This window comes from Apium graveolens, chromosome 5 (assembly GCF_009905375.1).
Source record: "Apium graveolens cultivar Ventura chromosome 5, ASM990537v1, whole genome shotgun sequence".
NCBI lineage: Eukaryota > Viridiplantae > Streptophyta > Magnoliopsida > Apiales > Apiaceae > Apium > Apium graveolens.
Genome location: NC_133651.1, coordinates 292,404,774 through 292,420,163, shown reverse-complemented (window position 1 = coordinate 292,420,163; position 15,390 = coordinate 292,404,774). Strand labels below are relative to the sequence as shown.

The 15,390-nt window shown below is 34.1% G+C and overlaps 2 protein-coding genes across 3 annotated transcripts; one reads left to right on the top strand and one right to left on the bottom strand.

Annotated features, from left to right (window-relative positions):
* Positions 1–9,923: 9,923 nt before the first annotated feature.
* On the top strand, positions 9,924–12,407 carry LOC141661862 (exopolygalacturonase-like). The gene is made up of 5 exons (XM_074468875.1): positions 9,924–10,319; positions 10,744–11,064; positions 11,306–11,595; positions 11,678–11,894; positions 11,991–12,407. Exons 1-5 carry the CDS (start codon positions 10,074–10,076, stop codon positions 12,222–12,224), a joined length of 1,308 nt encoding a protein of 435 aa, XP_074324976.1. The 5' UTR covers positions 9,924–10,073; the 3' UTR covers positions 12,225–12,407.
* A 378-nt stretch (positions 12,408–12,785) lies between these two features.
* LOC141661860 (uncharacterized) lies at positions 12,786–14,022 on the bottom strand. 2 transcript variants are annotated; one of them, XM_074468873.1, is made up of 4 exons: positions 13,795–14,022; positions 13,607–13,709; positions 13,334–13,441; positions 12,786–13,238 (listed from the first exon to the last, which is right to left on the bottom strand). In XM_074468873.1, the coding sequence occupies exons 1-4, from the start codon at positions 13,893–13,895 to the stop codon at positions 13,209–13,211; spliced, it is 342 nt and encodes a 113-aa protein (XP_074324974.1). In that variant the 5' UTR covers positions 13,896–14,022; the 3' UTR covers positions 12,786–13,208. The 2 variants fall into 2 exon arrangements, with proteins under 2 accessions (XP_074324974.1, XP_074324973.1); XM_074468872.1 differs by having other exon boundaries at positions 12,786–13,096.
* Between the last annotated feature and the right edge of the window lie 1,368 nt (positions 14,023–15,390).

The following is a 15,390-nucleotide window of genomic DNA, read 5'->3' as shown; positions in this document are numbered from 1 at the left end:
ATGCACCCGCATATTTATAAAAAAGGAAAAATTCTAGAATTTAAGAAATTAAATGAAGGAATAGACCTTGAACCAAGGAAGTACGCCTTCAGTGGTGTAGTAGGAAGTAATAGCCTTAACACTATTGTTTCTTCAACGAATAATCTTAACCAGATTACAGGAAGATTTTACTAGGAATCTACAACTTACTGTCCTACTTCGGACTAAGTAAAGATCCCAGTGAAATTTTTTCAAAATCACCTAGTATCTTCAACAGATATTCTACTTCTTTGAGAGGGGGGAGTAATGTGGAAATAGAAATCCTGAGAGACATAAAAAAGCTATTAGTAAAACAGAACGCTAATATTGAAAAATTAGAAGTTTAGTTGTCACAACTTAGAAACACTAAGCGTGATAATGAAGTTATTGACTGCAAGTTTAATGAAATCATAGAATACCTTAAGAAAATCTTAGGATGAGCATTAAGGAATTACTAGAGGATTTCGATAAAAATATTAAGCCACAAATAGGAGAAATCCTTAGGTTGCTTAAAGTTCAGCATGCTAATCATGTTACAGATAACATTGAGGCAGCAGCAGCAAAGATCATTACTGAATTGAAAGCAACAATTCAAGAATGTCCTTGCAACCATGAAATCCTTGAAGCCCTCAAAGAAAGGCAGCATAAAGGAAAAGAAATCATCACAACAGATGAAGATCCAGAGCACAAATCAAGGATCTGGAAATATAGTTATCCCAACTATAGTGTCGGTAACGAAGAGCTAGGAACTGGAAAAAATCCTGGCAGTCTGACATGGTCATTCGGTGTTGATAAGAAATCAACATGAATTACATAAAAATAGTAGAAAAATTCTTCTGGGATAACATAGAAGAAGAAGAATTGCAGGTTAACGATGACAACTATAAAGTCCTCGAACAAGCAATCAGGCTAATGGAGTTAGATGATAAATCTAAAGCCAAACAGGAAATAGAAGACAATAATGAATTAAAATCTTTATTTGGTTTTAATGATTACAATATTCTTAAAACAATTGAAAATTTCAGTTCTGAAGAACAGGAAGACCTTCAAGAAACAGAAGCTGATAGTTCTAAGATGAGGAAATAGAAAACCTCAGGATGAACACCTATCAAACTTCAGCACCTCCTTCAGCATCTCCTTCACCAAAAAGAGAATCAGGAAAAACATCAGATACAAAGAAACCTGAAGGAAGCAAAAAAAGGAAAGGTAATTTCTATCTTTTTAATAATTCTGAGGCTAAAGGAAATTCTAATATTTTTGGTAATAATATCTTAAATATTGACGGAAAGCCAAACAGGAAAGAGCTCATAGACGCTTGGGCAAAAGAAATTAGTCTTATTATTCAGACTAAAAAAGACGCTTATGATTATCAAAACACAGTTTTATTATTGATCGAACATAAGACTCTAGGTGTCATTAATAATTTTATTAATAACACCACTTGGGAACCGGTCATGAGTCCCGTTACAGCCTTTGAAAATGTATTAGATGGCATCTATACAATGTTCTTAGGAATTAATCAAGCTTCTGATAAACTACAGGAGTTATTAAGAATAAAAGAAAATGCAAGAACTAGGATCACTAATATGCAGCTTTGCGATATATGTTTCCTAGATCAATTTTTCTGTGATTATGAAAAATATCTATACCAATTAGATGACCAAACGGAATATGTGAAGTATGTAAAATACTATCTCCTCAAAATTCCACTGGTAGGATTAAAAGCTCTAGAAAGATTTAATCTAGAAGCTATTGGTCCAGCATAGTATAGTTTAGCCTATGCTCAAAGAATTGTTAAAGAGGAAATCTCAAAAATTTGTGATTTAATAAAGAAACAAAAGCAGTTGAAATCTTTTAGCAAACAGTGTTGTGAAAAGATTATCGAAAAACCATTTGAGTATGGATGTAGGAAATCTTCTTACAAGAAGCCCTACAGGAAGAAGTCTTATAAACATAAGACTACTTACAAATTTATCAAGAAGAAAAAGCCTTATAAACCAGGTAAGTATTTCAAGAAAAAATCGTCCAAGAAATTTTCTAATGATAAGAAAAAGTTTTGCCCAAAAGGCAAGAAAAATTGCAGGTGTTGGATCTGTAACGAAGAAGGACATTATGCAAATGAATGCCCTAATAGGAAGAAGCATGACGGCAAGGTCCAAATTCTATAACAAGTTTATTCTTTAGGATATATTCCTATTGAAGACCCTTATGAAGATACTCAAGAAGTATTTTCAATTGAAGAACTGGACCCTGGACCAATAGAGTCAGATTCTAATGAATCAACTTCCTCAGAATCCGACTGAAGAAGAAGTGATGACCAATATCACTAATCCAAACTCCATTTATATCTCAGGTAAATTAAAATTTACAGGATATAAACAGATTGAATTACATTGTTATGTTGATACAGGCTCCAGCCTTTGCATAGCAAGTAAGCATGTTATTCCACCAGAACATTGGATTAACGCATAAAGACCTATACAAGCTAAAATTGCTAATGGGAGCACCATTATAATCAACAAGGTATGTAAAGACCTTAATATACTGATATGAGGTGAAATATTTCATATTCCTATTGTTTACCAACAGGAAGCTGGAATAGAATTTTTAATTGGTAATAATTTTTGCCAATTATATGAACCATTCACTCAGTATACAAAAATGATTATACTAACCCTTTCAGGTCAAGAAGTATATATCAGAAAAATAACAACATCTCGTAAAGTTGGAGTTCCAGGTTTTCTAGAATCAATGAAAAAGAATTCTAAAACCAAAAAACCTGATGCTATTAATATTAGCACTAATAAAATTTTTCTTTTACAGAGGGGGAAGGATGTTATTAGAAGATTCAAAGAATTAAACGATTGTAAAAATTTAATTCTTGATATAGAAAAGAAGACTATAATCAAAGGATTATTAGACTCTGTCTGCTCAGAAAATCCACTGGATCCTACAAAGACCAAAAAATGGATGAAAGCAGCAATCAAGCTCAGAGATCCTAAAACTGTAATCAAGGTTCGACCTATGAAGTACATCCCACAAGATCGTAAAGAATTTGGCATACAAATTCAAGAGCTTCTGGATATGAAGATTATCATACCCAGTAAATCACCTCATATGTCTCTAGCATTTCTTATAGAAAATGAAGCTAAGAAGAGAAGAGGAAAGAAAAGAATGGTAGTCAACTATAAAGCAATCAATGAGGCTACAATAGGAGACAGCCATAACCTACCAAATAAGGATGAACTTCTCACCCTTATCCGAGGTAAGAAAATGTTAGTTCATTAGACTGTAAATATGGTTTTTGGCAGGTATTGATAGACGAAGAATCACAGTTATTGACAGCATTTACATGTCCCCAAGGACATTACCAATGGATCATGGTGCCATTTGGTCTTAAACAGGCTCCTTCCATTTTTCAAAGACACATGCAGGATGCATTCAGGTCATTTGAATCATTTTGCTGCATTTATGTTGATGATATCCTAATCTTTAGTGATAATGAACAGGATCATTTAAGGCATTTAGCAGCAGTTCTAAAGAGATGTCAACATCTTGGCATAATTTTATCCAAGAAGAAAGCACAACTTTTTAAAACAAAGATTAATTTCTTAGGGTTAGAAATTGATCAAGGAACGCACTGTCCTCAAGCTCATATTCTGGAACATATTAATAAATTTCCGAACAAACTTGAAGACAAAAAACAGTTGCAAAGGTTTTTAGGTATATTAACTTATGCAAAACTTGCAGCCATTCATGCACCTTTGCAGGCTCAAGAAAGATATTCCTTGGGAATGGAAAGATTCAGATACTAATTATATTTGTAAAGTAAAAAAAAATCTGAAGGGTTTTCCAAAACTCTATCATCCGGAGCCGGATGACAAGCTTATCATTGAGACAGATGCTTCAGGCGAATACTGGGGAGGATTTCTCAAAGCAGTTAATTCTGATAAAGAATTAATATGCAGATATGCTTCAGGAAGCTTTAAAGATGCCGAGAAAAATTATCATTCAAATGAAAAAGAATATATGGCAGTCTTTAGAGTCATTAACAAATTTTCTATTTATCTAACTCCGATCAAATTCTTGGTAAGGACTGATAATAGAAACTTCACTTATTTTCTTCGTATTAAGTTACAGGGAGATAATAAGCAAGGAAGATTAGTAAGATGGCAGAAATGGTTATCTCGCTACAGTTTTGATGTAGAGCACATCGAAGGAGTTAAGAACTGCTTAACAGACTTTTTAACAAGAAAATTTCAGAAAGATCAGGTATACACATTATTATAATGATGTGATGTTTTATACTGTTTTACACTGTTTTTCAGGAATCCAAAGCCACTTTTCAGGCTATAAATATAGAGGAATTCAGGGTAAAGAAAGCACCAACAAATCTTTATTCCAAACCTTGAATACATATAAGGCTTCTTTGCCTACATACATCTCTTTCTTTGAGATTACCATAAGCCTGTAGCTATGGACAAACTAGCAATGCAAGAAGCTATTGTTATGAAGAAAATTCAGCTGTTACAAGATGAACTTCTTATAATTCGTGCTGAAATAGAATTTGTAAGAAGGTTTCACCTTCTGAACAACAAAAGGTTATTTCAGAACCTTCTTCAGTAATGAACAATTCTGAAACTAGCCCGGAGCAAACGGCTACCGATAAAGGCTCAACAAATCCGTTGACACCTGTGAATTTGGTAAAAATCCAGACTGAGGTTTATACCTCACAACAAATGGTTACTTCATCACCATCTTCAGAAATGAACAAAGATGAGTCTATTCCTGAGCAAACGGCTCCAGGTAAAGAAATAACAAATCCGTTAAAGGTTGTTGCTTTGCCAGAAAGCAAGACTGAGGTTCAAACCTCCATAACGTTAGAAAAAACCTCTAATTTAAATTTGAGGCCTAACGGGGGAATTCAAATCCCTACAAAGACTGAAGGTCATACTTCAGATGTCCCGAACGGATACAAAGGCCCTAAAACCTATTATGTGGTGTTTAATGGTCCTAATGCAGGAATATACACTACATGGGAGATAGCTGAGAAAGCTGTAAAAGGATTCTCAGGCATCAAACATAAGAAGTACAAATCCTTTGTTGAAGCAAAAGTTGCTGCAAATATTTATACTACACAAGAATTCAAGCCACCTCTCCAGTTGATTAGTTCTGTAGAAGTATTACATCCAACTTATGCAGGGGCAATAACTCACCCAAAAGAAAGTTTTAACAAAACTATCTTGGGAAACATCCCAAAATCTCAGCAGCTGTTAATTATAGAAATTGGTCGATTTTTTAAAACTGTTGATAAATTTTTCAAAATTATTTAACCGATTCGATAAATTACGGATAAAAATTACTCATAAAATATTTGAATTTTCAAAAAATACCAATAAATTATAAATTAGTATCTAACCAATTAGCTACAAATTTCCAAAATTGCTCATAAAATATTTGAATTTTCAAAAAATACCAATAAATTATAAATTAGTATGTAACCAATTAGCTACAAATTTCCAAAATTTGTAAACACGACCGTAAAAAGTAACAACTTTGAAACTTTTTGTTTAACTCCTTAATAATAATTTAAAGATTGGTATAGACCTTACACTTTTGGCCAGGGACAGGGCATCAAATTCCGGTGTTCACACTTGGTGCTTGTTCCTATCCCAGTAAAGCCACTGTGAAGTTTATGTTCATAAACAATTAAATTACTTAATTATTATAGACTCATAGAGAGTATTTACGCAAAAAAAAAAGGACTCGTAGACGGTTCTCCCTCTGTCTCGTTTTACACTTTCTATTTTGATTTTTAACACTATTTCTAACACTATTTATGATAAGCGATTAATTATTAATTTACGATTAATTTATAAGATCAAATATAATCATAAGTGATCTTGTTAAATTCGTATATATAGGTACTTTAATACAACGAAATTTTTATATTTAATAAATATGAAAATAAAGATATTAACAATCAAAATTGTGCATTGTCAAACGTGTAGAGCACAAATAGGCAACATTTTTAGGGACGGCTGGCGGCTGGCGAGAGTACTTAATAACGCAGGCGATCTTACATTACAAAATAAATTAATTATTCGATGCTAAGCTGCTGTTAATTCGACAAGTACTTGCATTCAGAATCAGGATTATTGGATAATGTGGGCAACTGAACTTGCTAATTTCTAAGACCTGCCCAACTTTGAATTCCGAGAATCAATATGCTTAAGAAAAAGCTCATGCATCTTATCCCCTGACCGACCACGACGTTGACCAATAACTATCAGAGACTTGCTTTCAACGATCCTCTTCCTACTGTTCAAGAAATACATGCATAATGCTTCCTGAGAATCTTTACCAAAACTTGTGTAGTTGTCTACTCTGCTCATATGTATCTCAATTAGCTTTGCCCAAATATTTTACAAACATCATTACTATTTGTTTATTAGGAAACATAACTTAGGGGCGGTGATTTCAAACACGATTCAAATTTGATTTCGGACTCAATTTATAACCCGTTTTACTGAAATTAAAAAATCTGAAAATATCGGACACAACCCAAAATGACCCGTTATTTAGAATTTCATTCTTTTTCACTTAATTATTTGTTTTCATTTAATTTTAAATAATTATAAAACCGAACCTCTAACATAATTTATGTAAGTACACACCCAACATTTCATTCCGGATAAAAACATATCTAATTTTAAACTACCATCTTATTCTGAGTTGGATTAGCACTCACTCGAGATTACTTATCAACTTACATGATATACATATGATCAGTGACGGATTCAAAATTCTAAACCTATAGGTTGAAATAACTTTTTTGTCCAATTAAAAGAAAAGATAATTAACAAACTAAGATATAAATGTAAAAAGGGAAGTCACAAAATTCAACTAGCATACGTAGAAATCTATTTTTTTTCCTAAAGATGAACACTTTATAGTATATTACAAACCTCTTTCTCTAATTTAACACCAATAATAATAATAATATATTTATGACGTACTATTGAATCTTAAAAACAAAGTGTTACTATTATTTGCAAAAAAAAATCAAAATGTGATCTCCACGGCCTCTCTAATTATAAAAACATGAAATTTTGACTCATTTTCCTCTTATTTATTTTTACATTTCAGTTTCTTAAAAATGAAGTATACAAGTCCTGAAATTGATGCTAAGTGTTATACATAAACTCAATTATACATAGAATACAATGATACAATTATACGTACAAAATTAAAAAAAAATTACTAAAATAGATAGAATTATTGAACAAAAAAAGAATAACTTATTTTTATTGTGTACATAGTAGAAATGCACAAAAGGCCCACCGGGCCGGGTTTTAACCGGGCCTTAAAAAACCCGGACTTTGACCGGGCCGGATTTTTCGGGCTTTGACTTTGTCCGGGCCGGGCCGGGCTTTCCGAAAATGTCAGAGTCCGTTTGGGCTCTCGAGGCGGGCCTAATCGGGCTTTTTCTCGGGCCGGATCGGATCGGGCCGGGTTTTTTCTAATTTAAATTGGATTGAGTTTTATTATACATTCCGAAAACTACATATGTTAGCAACTATATGATCGTAAAAATGTATTAGTTTACATGGAATACATTACTTCTTTGAAAACATTTAAGTTCGGCAAAAAATAAACATGTTTATAGAATGATATGTTTTATCATTGTTATCCAAATAAATATAGTGTATTCACTATATCTTTTTTTCATTATTTATGTAATGAACTATATAAATAATATTATTAATCACAAATATGTAAATATATATGTGTTTAAAGTATTATTTATATTTATACTATATGTGAATTCATAAATATATAAGAAAATATATTAGAATAATCAGATTTTAACCGGGGGTTTTTAATCGGGCCGGGCCGGGTCGGGTCGGGTCGAAGCCTTAATCGGGTCGGGCCGGGCTTTGCCTAAAAATATAGGGTCCGTCGAGACCCGAAGCCCGGGCCGTGACCAGACCGGGCTTTGACCGGGCAGGATTTGACCGGATTTTGATTGGATCGGGCCGGGTCAGATTTTCGGACCCAAGTTTTTTATGCATATCCGGTAAATAGCAGAAGACTAGCTTCGGGCTAGCTTGAATTTTTTTCCAAATATCTAAATATCTGGACTTGTTGTTTGTTAAGATTTAGGTTGTACAATAACTAGTGCACGTTCTTCCTGTTTGGGGTGAATATATGGAGAGTTATATAATTTGGGTCAGGTCCGCCCCTGACAGTGATTGGCTAAAAATTTTCCTACGGCCTTCCCTCTCTATGGAACCCATTTCTACTGCCTACTGCTCACCAGCCCCCTCCTAATTACGGGATATACGTCCCCTCCTCATCACTTACTTTGCCCACTCATTCCACAATTCTTGAAAATCAGCGTACTGTCGATTTGCTATATCCTTGTCATCTACGAGTTACTAGATGAACATAATGTCAGTAATTTGACAGAAGGCTGCTGTTATTTTCTTACAACACTTCCTAGGGCTGGAACACGTGGACGTTTTCTCTAAGTGGTTTCGTTAATTTAAGGTGATCATAAAAGATCGTTCTTTTTGGCAATAAAATCGTAAAGCTATCCACATTATACAACTTGTTATCTTAAAGGAATAATTTCTAAAGTTGGAATATTAATCAAGCCTTCCTCAGTATAAAATGAGTTGAGGATGTGATTACAAGCACAACACAAACAAGCAAACAATCAAGTGCATTTTGCTCTAACCATCTACCACTTCACTCATAACATATGGCACCAACCAAGTCATCATCAGATCTTATGAAAGTTGGGTTAGAAGGATTTGCTATGTTGGATGAATATTTCGGAAACAAGAAAAAGCAGCAGCCTCAGCCACAGCCACTTCAATATCAACAACATAGGTACTGGCACCAGCCACAACAACCCAAAGTTCAGGTGATCACCCATGTTCCTGCAGCCGCTCAAACAGTTCGTATCGATTGCTACGAGGCAGCCAAGTTCTATGGAGGCACCGTGATTGCTGATTATCCTAAAACCAACATGATCAAGAAATCCCCTACATACTAATCTCTACTTAATCTATAATCTCTCACCCTACTTTAAATATATGTATGTGGTGTCTAGATATAAAAAAATAAGTTAGCTATGGTACTGCTGTTTTCATATGCTTAATTATTAGTTATCGTCTTTCTGCATGTAATCAAGTTCTTGTAGCATTAGGCTACTATAGAACAGTGTTATGTATAAACTATATTTTAAAGTTGCAACTCTGATTCAGAAGCTGTCATTACGAAAAAAGGGCTGGTGGCTCTTGCTCATGTAATGTTGTATGTGTGTTAGATGAATGAATATGTATCTTTTCACTTATATCGAAAGCATGATTAGGGACAATGGTTAAAACTCTTAATTGTCTCAGTCAACTTTCAATGATACACCCTCTGGTCCTTGATCACAATCGTGTGACAAATTTACAATATAAATTGTCAACTTGAGCACTAAAATTTTGGGCATATCATACCGTGTTATATCAGATAAATGATCAATCACAAAACATAAATACACACAAATCGAGTGTCGTAAGAGTACAGTGCCAGAAATATTACTACTGGGGAGTTGTGGTGAACTACAAATGTATAGCTGAGTAAAAATGTTGGCCGTGATGATTGGCTTAATGTAGGTGAGAATCGGTTCGAATTTTAAAGCCAGACATTGTTAAGAAAACCATGACAAATGGTTAAGAAACAGCCTGAGGTGCAGAATAAAGGCAGACCGTTAAAATAGAGCGTGATCAAACTCTAAATATAGGGAAATAACATCAAAGAAACAAAGAGCAAATTAAAGCAACCACCAAAATCTTGAGATTAAAATGCCTATATAAGGTGTAAACATGAAAAAGATGTTAGCTCTCGCCTTTCTTCAAATAAAGCTCCCGGAGGTGGGAGTTGTATTAAATTTCAAAAGTTGAACTACAAGATAATTTTCGAATATTTTGATAGATATTGGAGGATTAGTTAGGCAAATATCTGGTGCAGCTGAGGGAGGTTTGTAATACGTGGCGATGGCCATCTCGAGTAAATCTAGCACAATAACAAGTGCATTTGTTCCGCTTGTTTTGTGTTTGGCCTTGTTCTCTTGTCAATTCAAGGGTGGCCTTGCTAAAGGCCACCACAAACCTCCTGGTCCTGGTGGTGCTCTTCCTGCCGGTCCTGCTCATAGACCTCATGGGGCTGGCCTTGCCCTTGGTACCGTTTTTGATGTCCTGCAATTTGGGGCCCGACCTGGTGTCAAGGAGTCACAGTCTCAGGTAAATTAAAGACGATGGCTTTTCTCGAAGCAACTTAATAATAATGATTTCAATGCATGTACCGGTGAGTAGTTAAATTCTGTAACGAGCTATCAAGGAAAATGTCCAAATTTGAAATTATCACAAGGATGTAGACTGCATGCCAAATGAAGATTGTCATTTTAGATGACAAAGGCAATTGAATAAAAATGCAACTCCTCAATTGTGTAGAGGCAAATGTCTTTCTGTTCATAAAAATTCTGGCTAGCTATTTTAAGTTCTAAATTTTTTGGATGTCAGATTCATCATACATTCATGCATTCTCTTCTTAAAAACACTACAAATTTGCCTCTAAATGTATAACACACATTGTGTTGCAGAAGCAAATCTGACTCTGTGAATACAATTTTAATATCTATTTCTAAGTTTTTATATTTATGATCAGCCTTTTGTTAGAGCATGGAGAGCTGCTTGTGATTTTGATGGGTTAGCATCAGTTGTGGTTCCTCCAGGTGAGTTCACACTCGCAGAAACTGTATTTCAAGGGCCATGTAAAGGCCCTCCTCCCACTTCTGTGACAGTGCAAATTCACGGAAACCTGAAAGCAGTTGGTGACCCATCTGAATACTCTGACAAATATTGGATGTCATTCGAACACGTCAACGGATTGGTCCTTACCGGATCAGGTACCATTGATGGTTCAGGCCCTGATGTATGGAAATATAACGACTGTCGGGGTAAAAGTAACTGCGCTTTTCTTCCTGCCGTAAGTTCAATCATTCCTACAAATATAAGTTATTGCGCGTATTACAGGATTTCTCTATTAAACAAAAGCATGATTTACATATTTTGTCATCTTCTCAAGACCTTAATAATTAGGTAGCAGATAGCCAGATACCTACTCTGTATTATAGCTCTTTTAATCCATTAGTGTTGAGCTGAATCCACTCACATAAGCACAATACAAATGATAAGAATTGATGGATTAATGTTTATGGAATGTGCAGTCGCTGTATGTGAACAATGTACAGAATTCAAAAATCAAGGGACTGAGGTTACTGAACAGCATGGGATTTCACATGCACATCTCGAATAGTTTTGCATTAACTGTAGTCGGTCTTCATATAAATGCTCCTGGAGAAAGCCCTAACACTGATGGCATGCACATTAGCAGATCCTCTAATATTAAAGTTAAGAAGTCCATCATAGGCACCGGAGACGATTGCATATCCATCGGCCAAGGAGCAGTCGATGTTACTGTCACCAAAGTCACTTGTGGCCCTGGACATGGCATTAGGCAATTACCTTCTCTGTCTTTTTTCTTTCTACTTATAAAATTTTCAATTAAAATTACATTCTATTTTGATTTCTTATTACAGTGTTGGAAGCCTGGGGAAGTTACCAGATGAACAAGATGTGAATGGAGTTATTGTGAAAAACTGCACATTTATAGGAACTGAAAATGGCGTAAGAATCAAGACATGGCCTGGATCACCTCCGAGCAACGCTTTGAGCATGCGTTTCAGCAACCTTGTCATGGACAATGTAGCGAATCCTATCATCATTGACCAAAACTATGGCAGCCATTCCACGGAGGTGAGTACAAAAACATTCCAGAATTCATATTAATCAGCCATCTATGACAGTTGTTCTAAATTTCTGAGTTAATGAGAATGTAATTGTTTCCTGCAGCCATCACTTGTAAAAATCAACAATATTACGTATGAAGATATAAGGGGCACATCATCAACGCCAGTAGCAGTTAGTCTAAGTTGCAGCGCAGGGGCACCATGTGATAATCTGATGTTGAATAACATAAACCTGCAGCCAATGATCAACACAATGAGCCTGAGTGCTACTTGTACAAATGCTAAAGTGGCATACATTGGTGCCCAATTTCCACCACCTTGTGCGCCTCATCCCTAAACACCAAACGTTCATTACAATTTTAGTTTTTACATTGCCAGAAGCTCATTTTTCTATATATTTTAAACCGCCTGGGCTTCTCTTTGTATAAATTGTTAGCAATAGTACTTATCAGATGTACTCATTTCACACAATATTATACGAATTCTCATTTCACCTCATATATATACACTTCTTTTTTTATTTCATTTCATATGAAAATATCAAATGTATACGGATTATTTGCACTCATACTCAAATGCTACAATGCCATGCACTTATTAGGTCAAACTACACACTAACCAACTTCTAAACTACAAAACCTAGTCTACAGCTTAACTCACTTGCATGCAACAAACCAGTACTACACAACTTAGTCTATATCATCAAGAGGTGGTGGTCTCCAGTAAAGAGATTGATGTTCATGTCCAGATGGACCACCTGAGGACGGTTTTCCTTACCAATGCCAGGTGTACCCAATGATAAACTGAAAACTCACTTTATACTAAATTTATGTTCATGTATCGAAAATATTAGCACACAAAATAAATCATCGTTTATCGTGTTGTTTTTATAGTGTAATCAGTATAAGGTTGTCGGTATGGGCAAATTATCACCCAGTATTATAATTGCGGACTCGGAATATTTTCTTGAAGAAAAGACTACATTAGATTATGAACCCCCAATATTGTATGCTTCGCTAGGAACAAGTAATTATGAAGGATGTAACAGTAAAGATACAGATGTAAAAATTAACTTGAAAAATCGGCTGACAACATCTGGCCTAATTGAGTTGACATGACAAATAAAGCAAATGTAAAGATAATATTCCATCCAAATAATTCATCTGTAAACACACTCCTCCATCCAGATTCACTCGTTTCCAAATCACCCTGCATATCAATTGATATCAAAAGTCAAAAACAATTAGATTGCAAAGACAAAATCTTCCATTACATTAAAGACAACCCCGATTGCTGTTAGTCAGTTAGCTCGATTCCATTACTAAATTAATTGGCAAGTGAAATCATAGACCTGAGACAAAAAAAAAAAAAAAGAAAAAAAAAGTGCACTTGCTTAGAGATCAGAGGTAATTCACAAAGAGGTAAAATTGAGTGACATAGGTTTACATTTCGCTTTATGTTTACTTGATCGGTAGCGCCTCCCTGATCGGTAGTGCATCCCTGCTCTTCTGGCTCCAAGCTGTAAAAATCTCGCTTAAAGGTGTAAAAATATTTCTGCAGGCCAGATATTTCCCGTGGATAAAGAAAATTACTAGAAACTAGATACATAAAACTATGAGGTTATGGATGTTCCTCGGTATTCGATAACTGAAGCATGATTCTTAAGAATCTAGAGAACTACTGCTACTACTGCAGGGGACCTAAGTTGAAAAAACGGACCTCCCTATATTCCATATTGTTCAACAGTGGAAGTAAACATTCTATTGAATATTTTCTGCTTAAATGGTACAATCCATAGCATGTTCTCGTTATCCTTGGCAAACTGCTAAAGCAAATATCACGAATTACAAAAAAAAAAAAAAAAAGAGATAATCTAAAACTGAAACTAAGCAGTACAATGTTCATACCATGGCAGGAATAACTTCATCCTATTTGTCCATGAAGGTACAATTTTGCTCTGGATTACAAACTTATTTCTGCAGAGCATATTAAATGGACAAGGTTCCATTTCCAAAGTGGACTCTAACTGGAAGTAAAAAGAAACAAAATGCTCCTGAAAAAAATGCAAGCCGGTTTTTGCATATGTCTCCTATCCTTAACAATTTTCTTTACACTTGAATGAACCAGTTGTTCCCTATCACTATTCAGTACCCATATACGTGAAAAATATTGTTAATGTTAACAAAAACACCTTTATATTAAAATTAGCTTTAAGATCCGTGTGTTTTCATTATATTTTTATATTATTTAAATTTATAATATAAAAATTTAATCATTATCTTATTAGTATATCTATAAATAATAATGTAAATATTTGTTGTTGACATGATTCGAACCTTGGTTAGTGTATAAATAATAATAAAAATATTTGTTATTGGTGGAGTTCGAACCTCAGAGTTTTAGTAGTGTATTAATAATAATATAAATATTTATTGTTGGCGGGGTTCGAACTTGTGAGCTTGAGTGGTGTATATTCTTCTAGTATTTGAATCTAGCGATCCTGATTACTTTATTAAAAAGATCTAACGGACATAAATGAGGATAATTAAACCAAAAAAAAAAAGACATACCAAATTATACCTCATTCTGGTTATTATAGTATAGTATAAATTTCTCTTTGAATCATTACCTTATTAGTATATCTATAAATAATAATATAAATATCTGTTGTTGGCGGGATTCGAACCTGAATCTTGGGGAGTGTATAAATAATAATATAAATATTTGAGTTTTAGTAGTGTATAAATAATAATATAAATATTTGTTGTTGGCGGGGTTCGAACCCGAGAGTATGAATAGTGTAAATTCTTTTAGTATTTGAATCTAGCGGTCTTGATCACTTCATTAAAAAGATCCGACGGCCACAAATGGAGATAACCAAACCAACCAAAAAAAACATACTAAATTATACCACATTCCGATTATTATAGTATAGTATAGATTCATACATTTCATAAAAAAAATAAATTGATACATTTCATAAAAAAAAATTAAGTCTTATAAATTGAAAAATGAATAAGTTACGATCTAAAAATATTCTAATTAAATTTAATCTGAATCAATAAATTTTGTCTGATTTTAATCTAAATTTTATTCGATTTTAATTTAAATTAGACTGAAATCATATCTTATCTGAATGATCTTAAAATATATCATAATTTAAAAATGGATCCGATCCGCAACCGATCCGGTTATCAAAATATCCAGGTCTAGTATCATATGTGTTTGTTAATTCTAACTGATATAAGCCACTAAAAGAAGCTTTGTAAAGTAAGATGATCGTGGTCAAAATTTTAGAGCCACATGATGGTGCGGATATCAACACCGAAGTGACAAGCCTTGACTTTCAATGTTATAATTGTAACAAATACGATCATATCAGTTACGAATGTCGGTCAAACCAAGTGAACGAAATAAATAATTTTACAACATTAAATGAAGATATTATATTTCTCACCTACAAAGAAAATGAGGCGTGTAATAAAAAAATTTAGTATCTTGAC

Bases quoted from the DNA above. Each gene is read 5' to 3' on its own strand.
- LOC141661862 (XM_074468875.1), top strand. From the start codon at position 10,074: ATGGCCATCTCGAGTAAATCTAGCACAATAACAAGTGCATTTGTTCCG. The intron at 10,320-10,743 runs GTAAATTAAAGA...ATTTATGATCAG, and splicing joins TCAAGGAGTCACAGTCTCAG to CCTTTTGTTAGAGCATGGAG. The intron at 11,065-11,305 runs GTAAGTTCAATC...TGGAATGTGCAG, and splicing joins ACTGCGCTTTTCTTCCTGCC to TCGCTGTATGTGAACAATGT.
- LOC141661860 (XM_074468872.1), bottom strand. From the start codon at position 13,895: ATGGAACCTTGTCCATTTAATATGCTCTGCAGAAATAAGTTTGTAATC. The intron at 13,442-13,606 runs GTCCGTTTTTTC...TCTGGCCTGCAG, and splicing joins ACAATATGGAATATAGGGAG to AAATATTTTTACACCTTTAA. The intron at 13,097-13,333 runs GTAAACCTATGT...ATTGATATGCAG, and splicing joins AAGTAAACATAAAGCGAAAT to GGTGATTTGGAAACGAGTGA.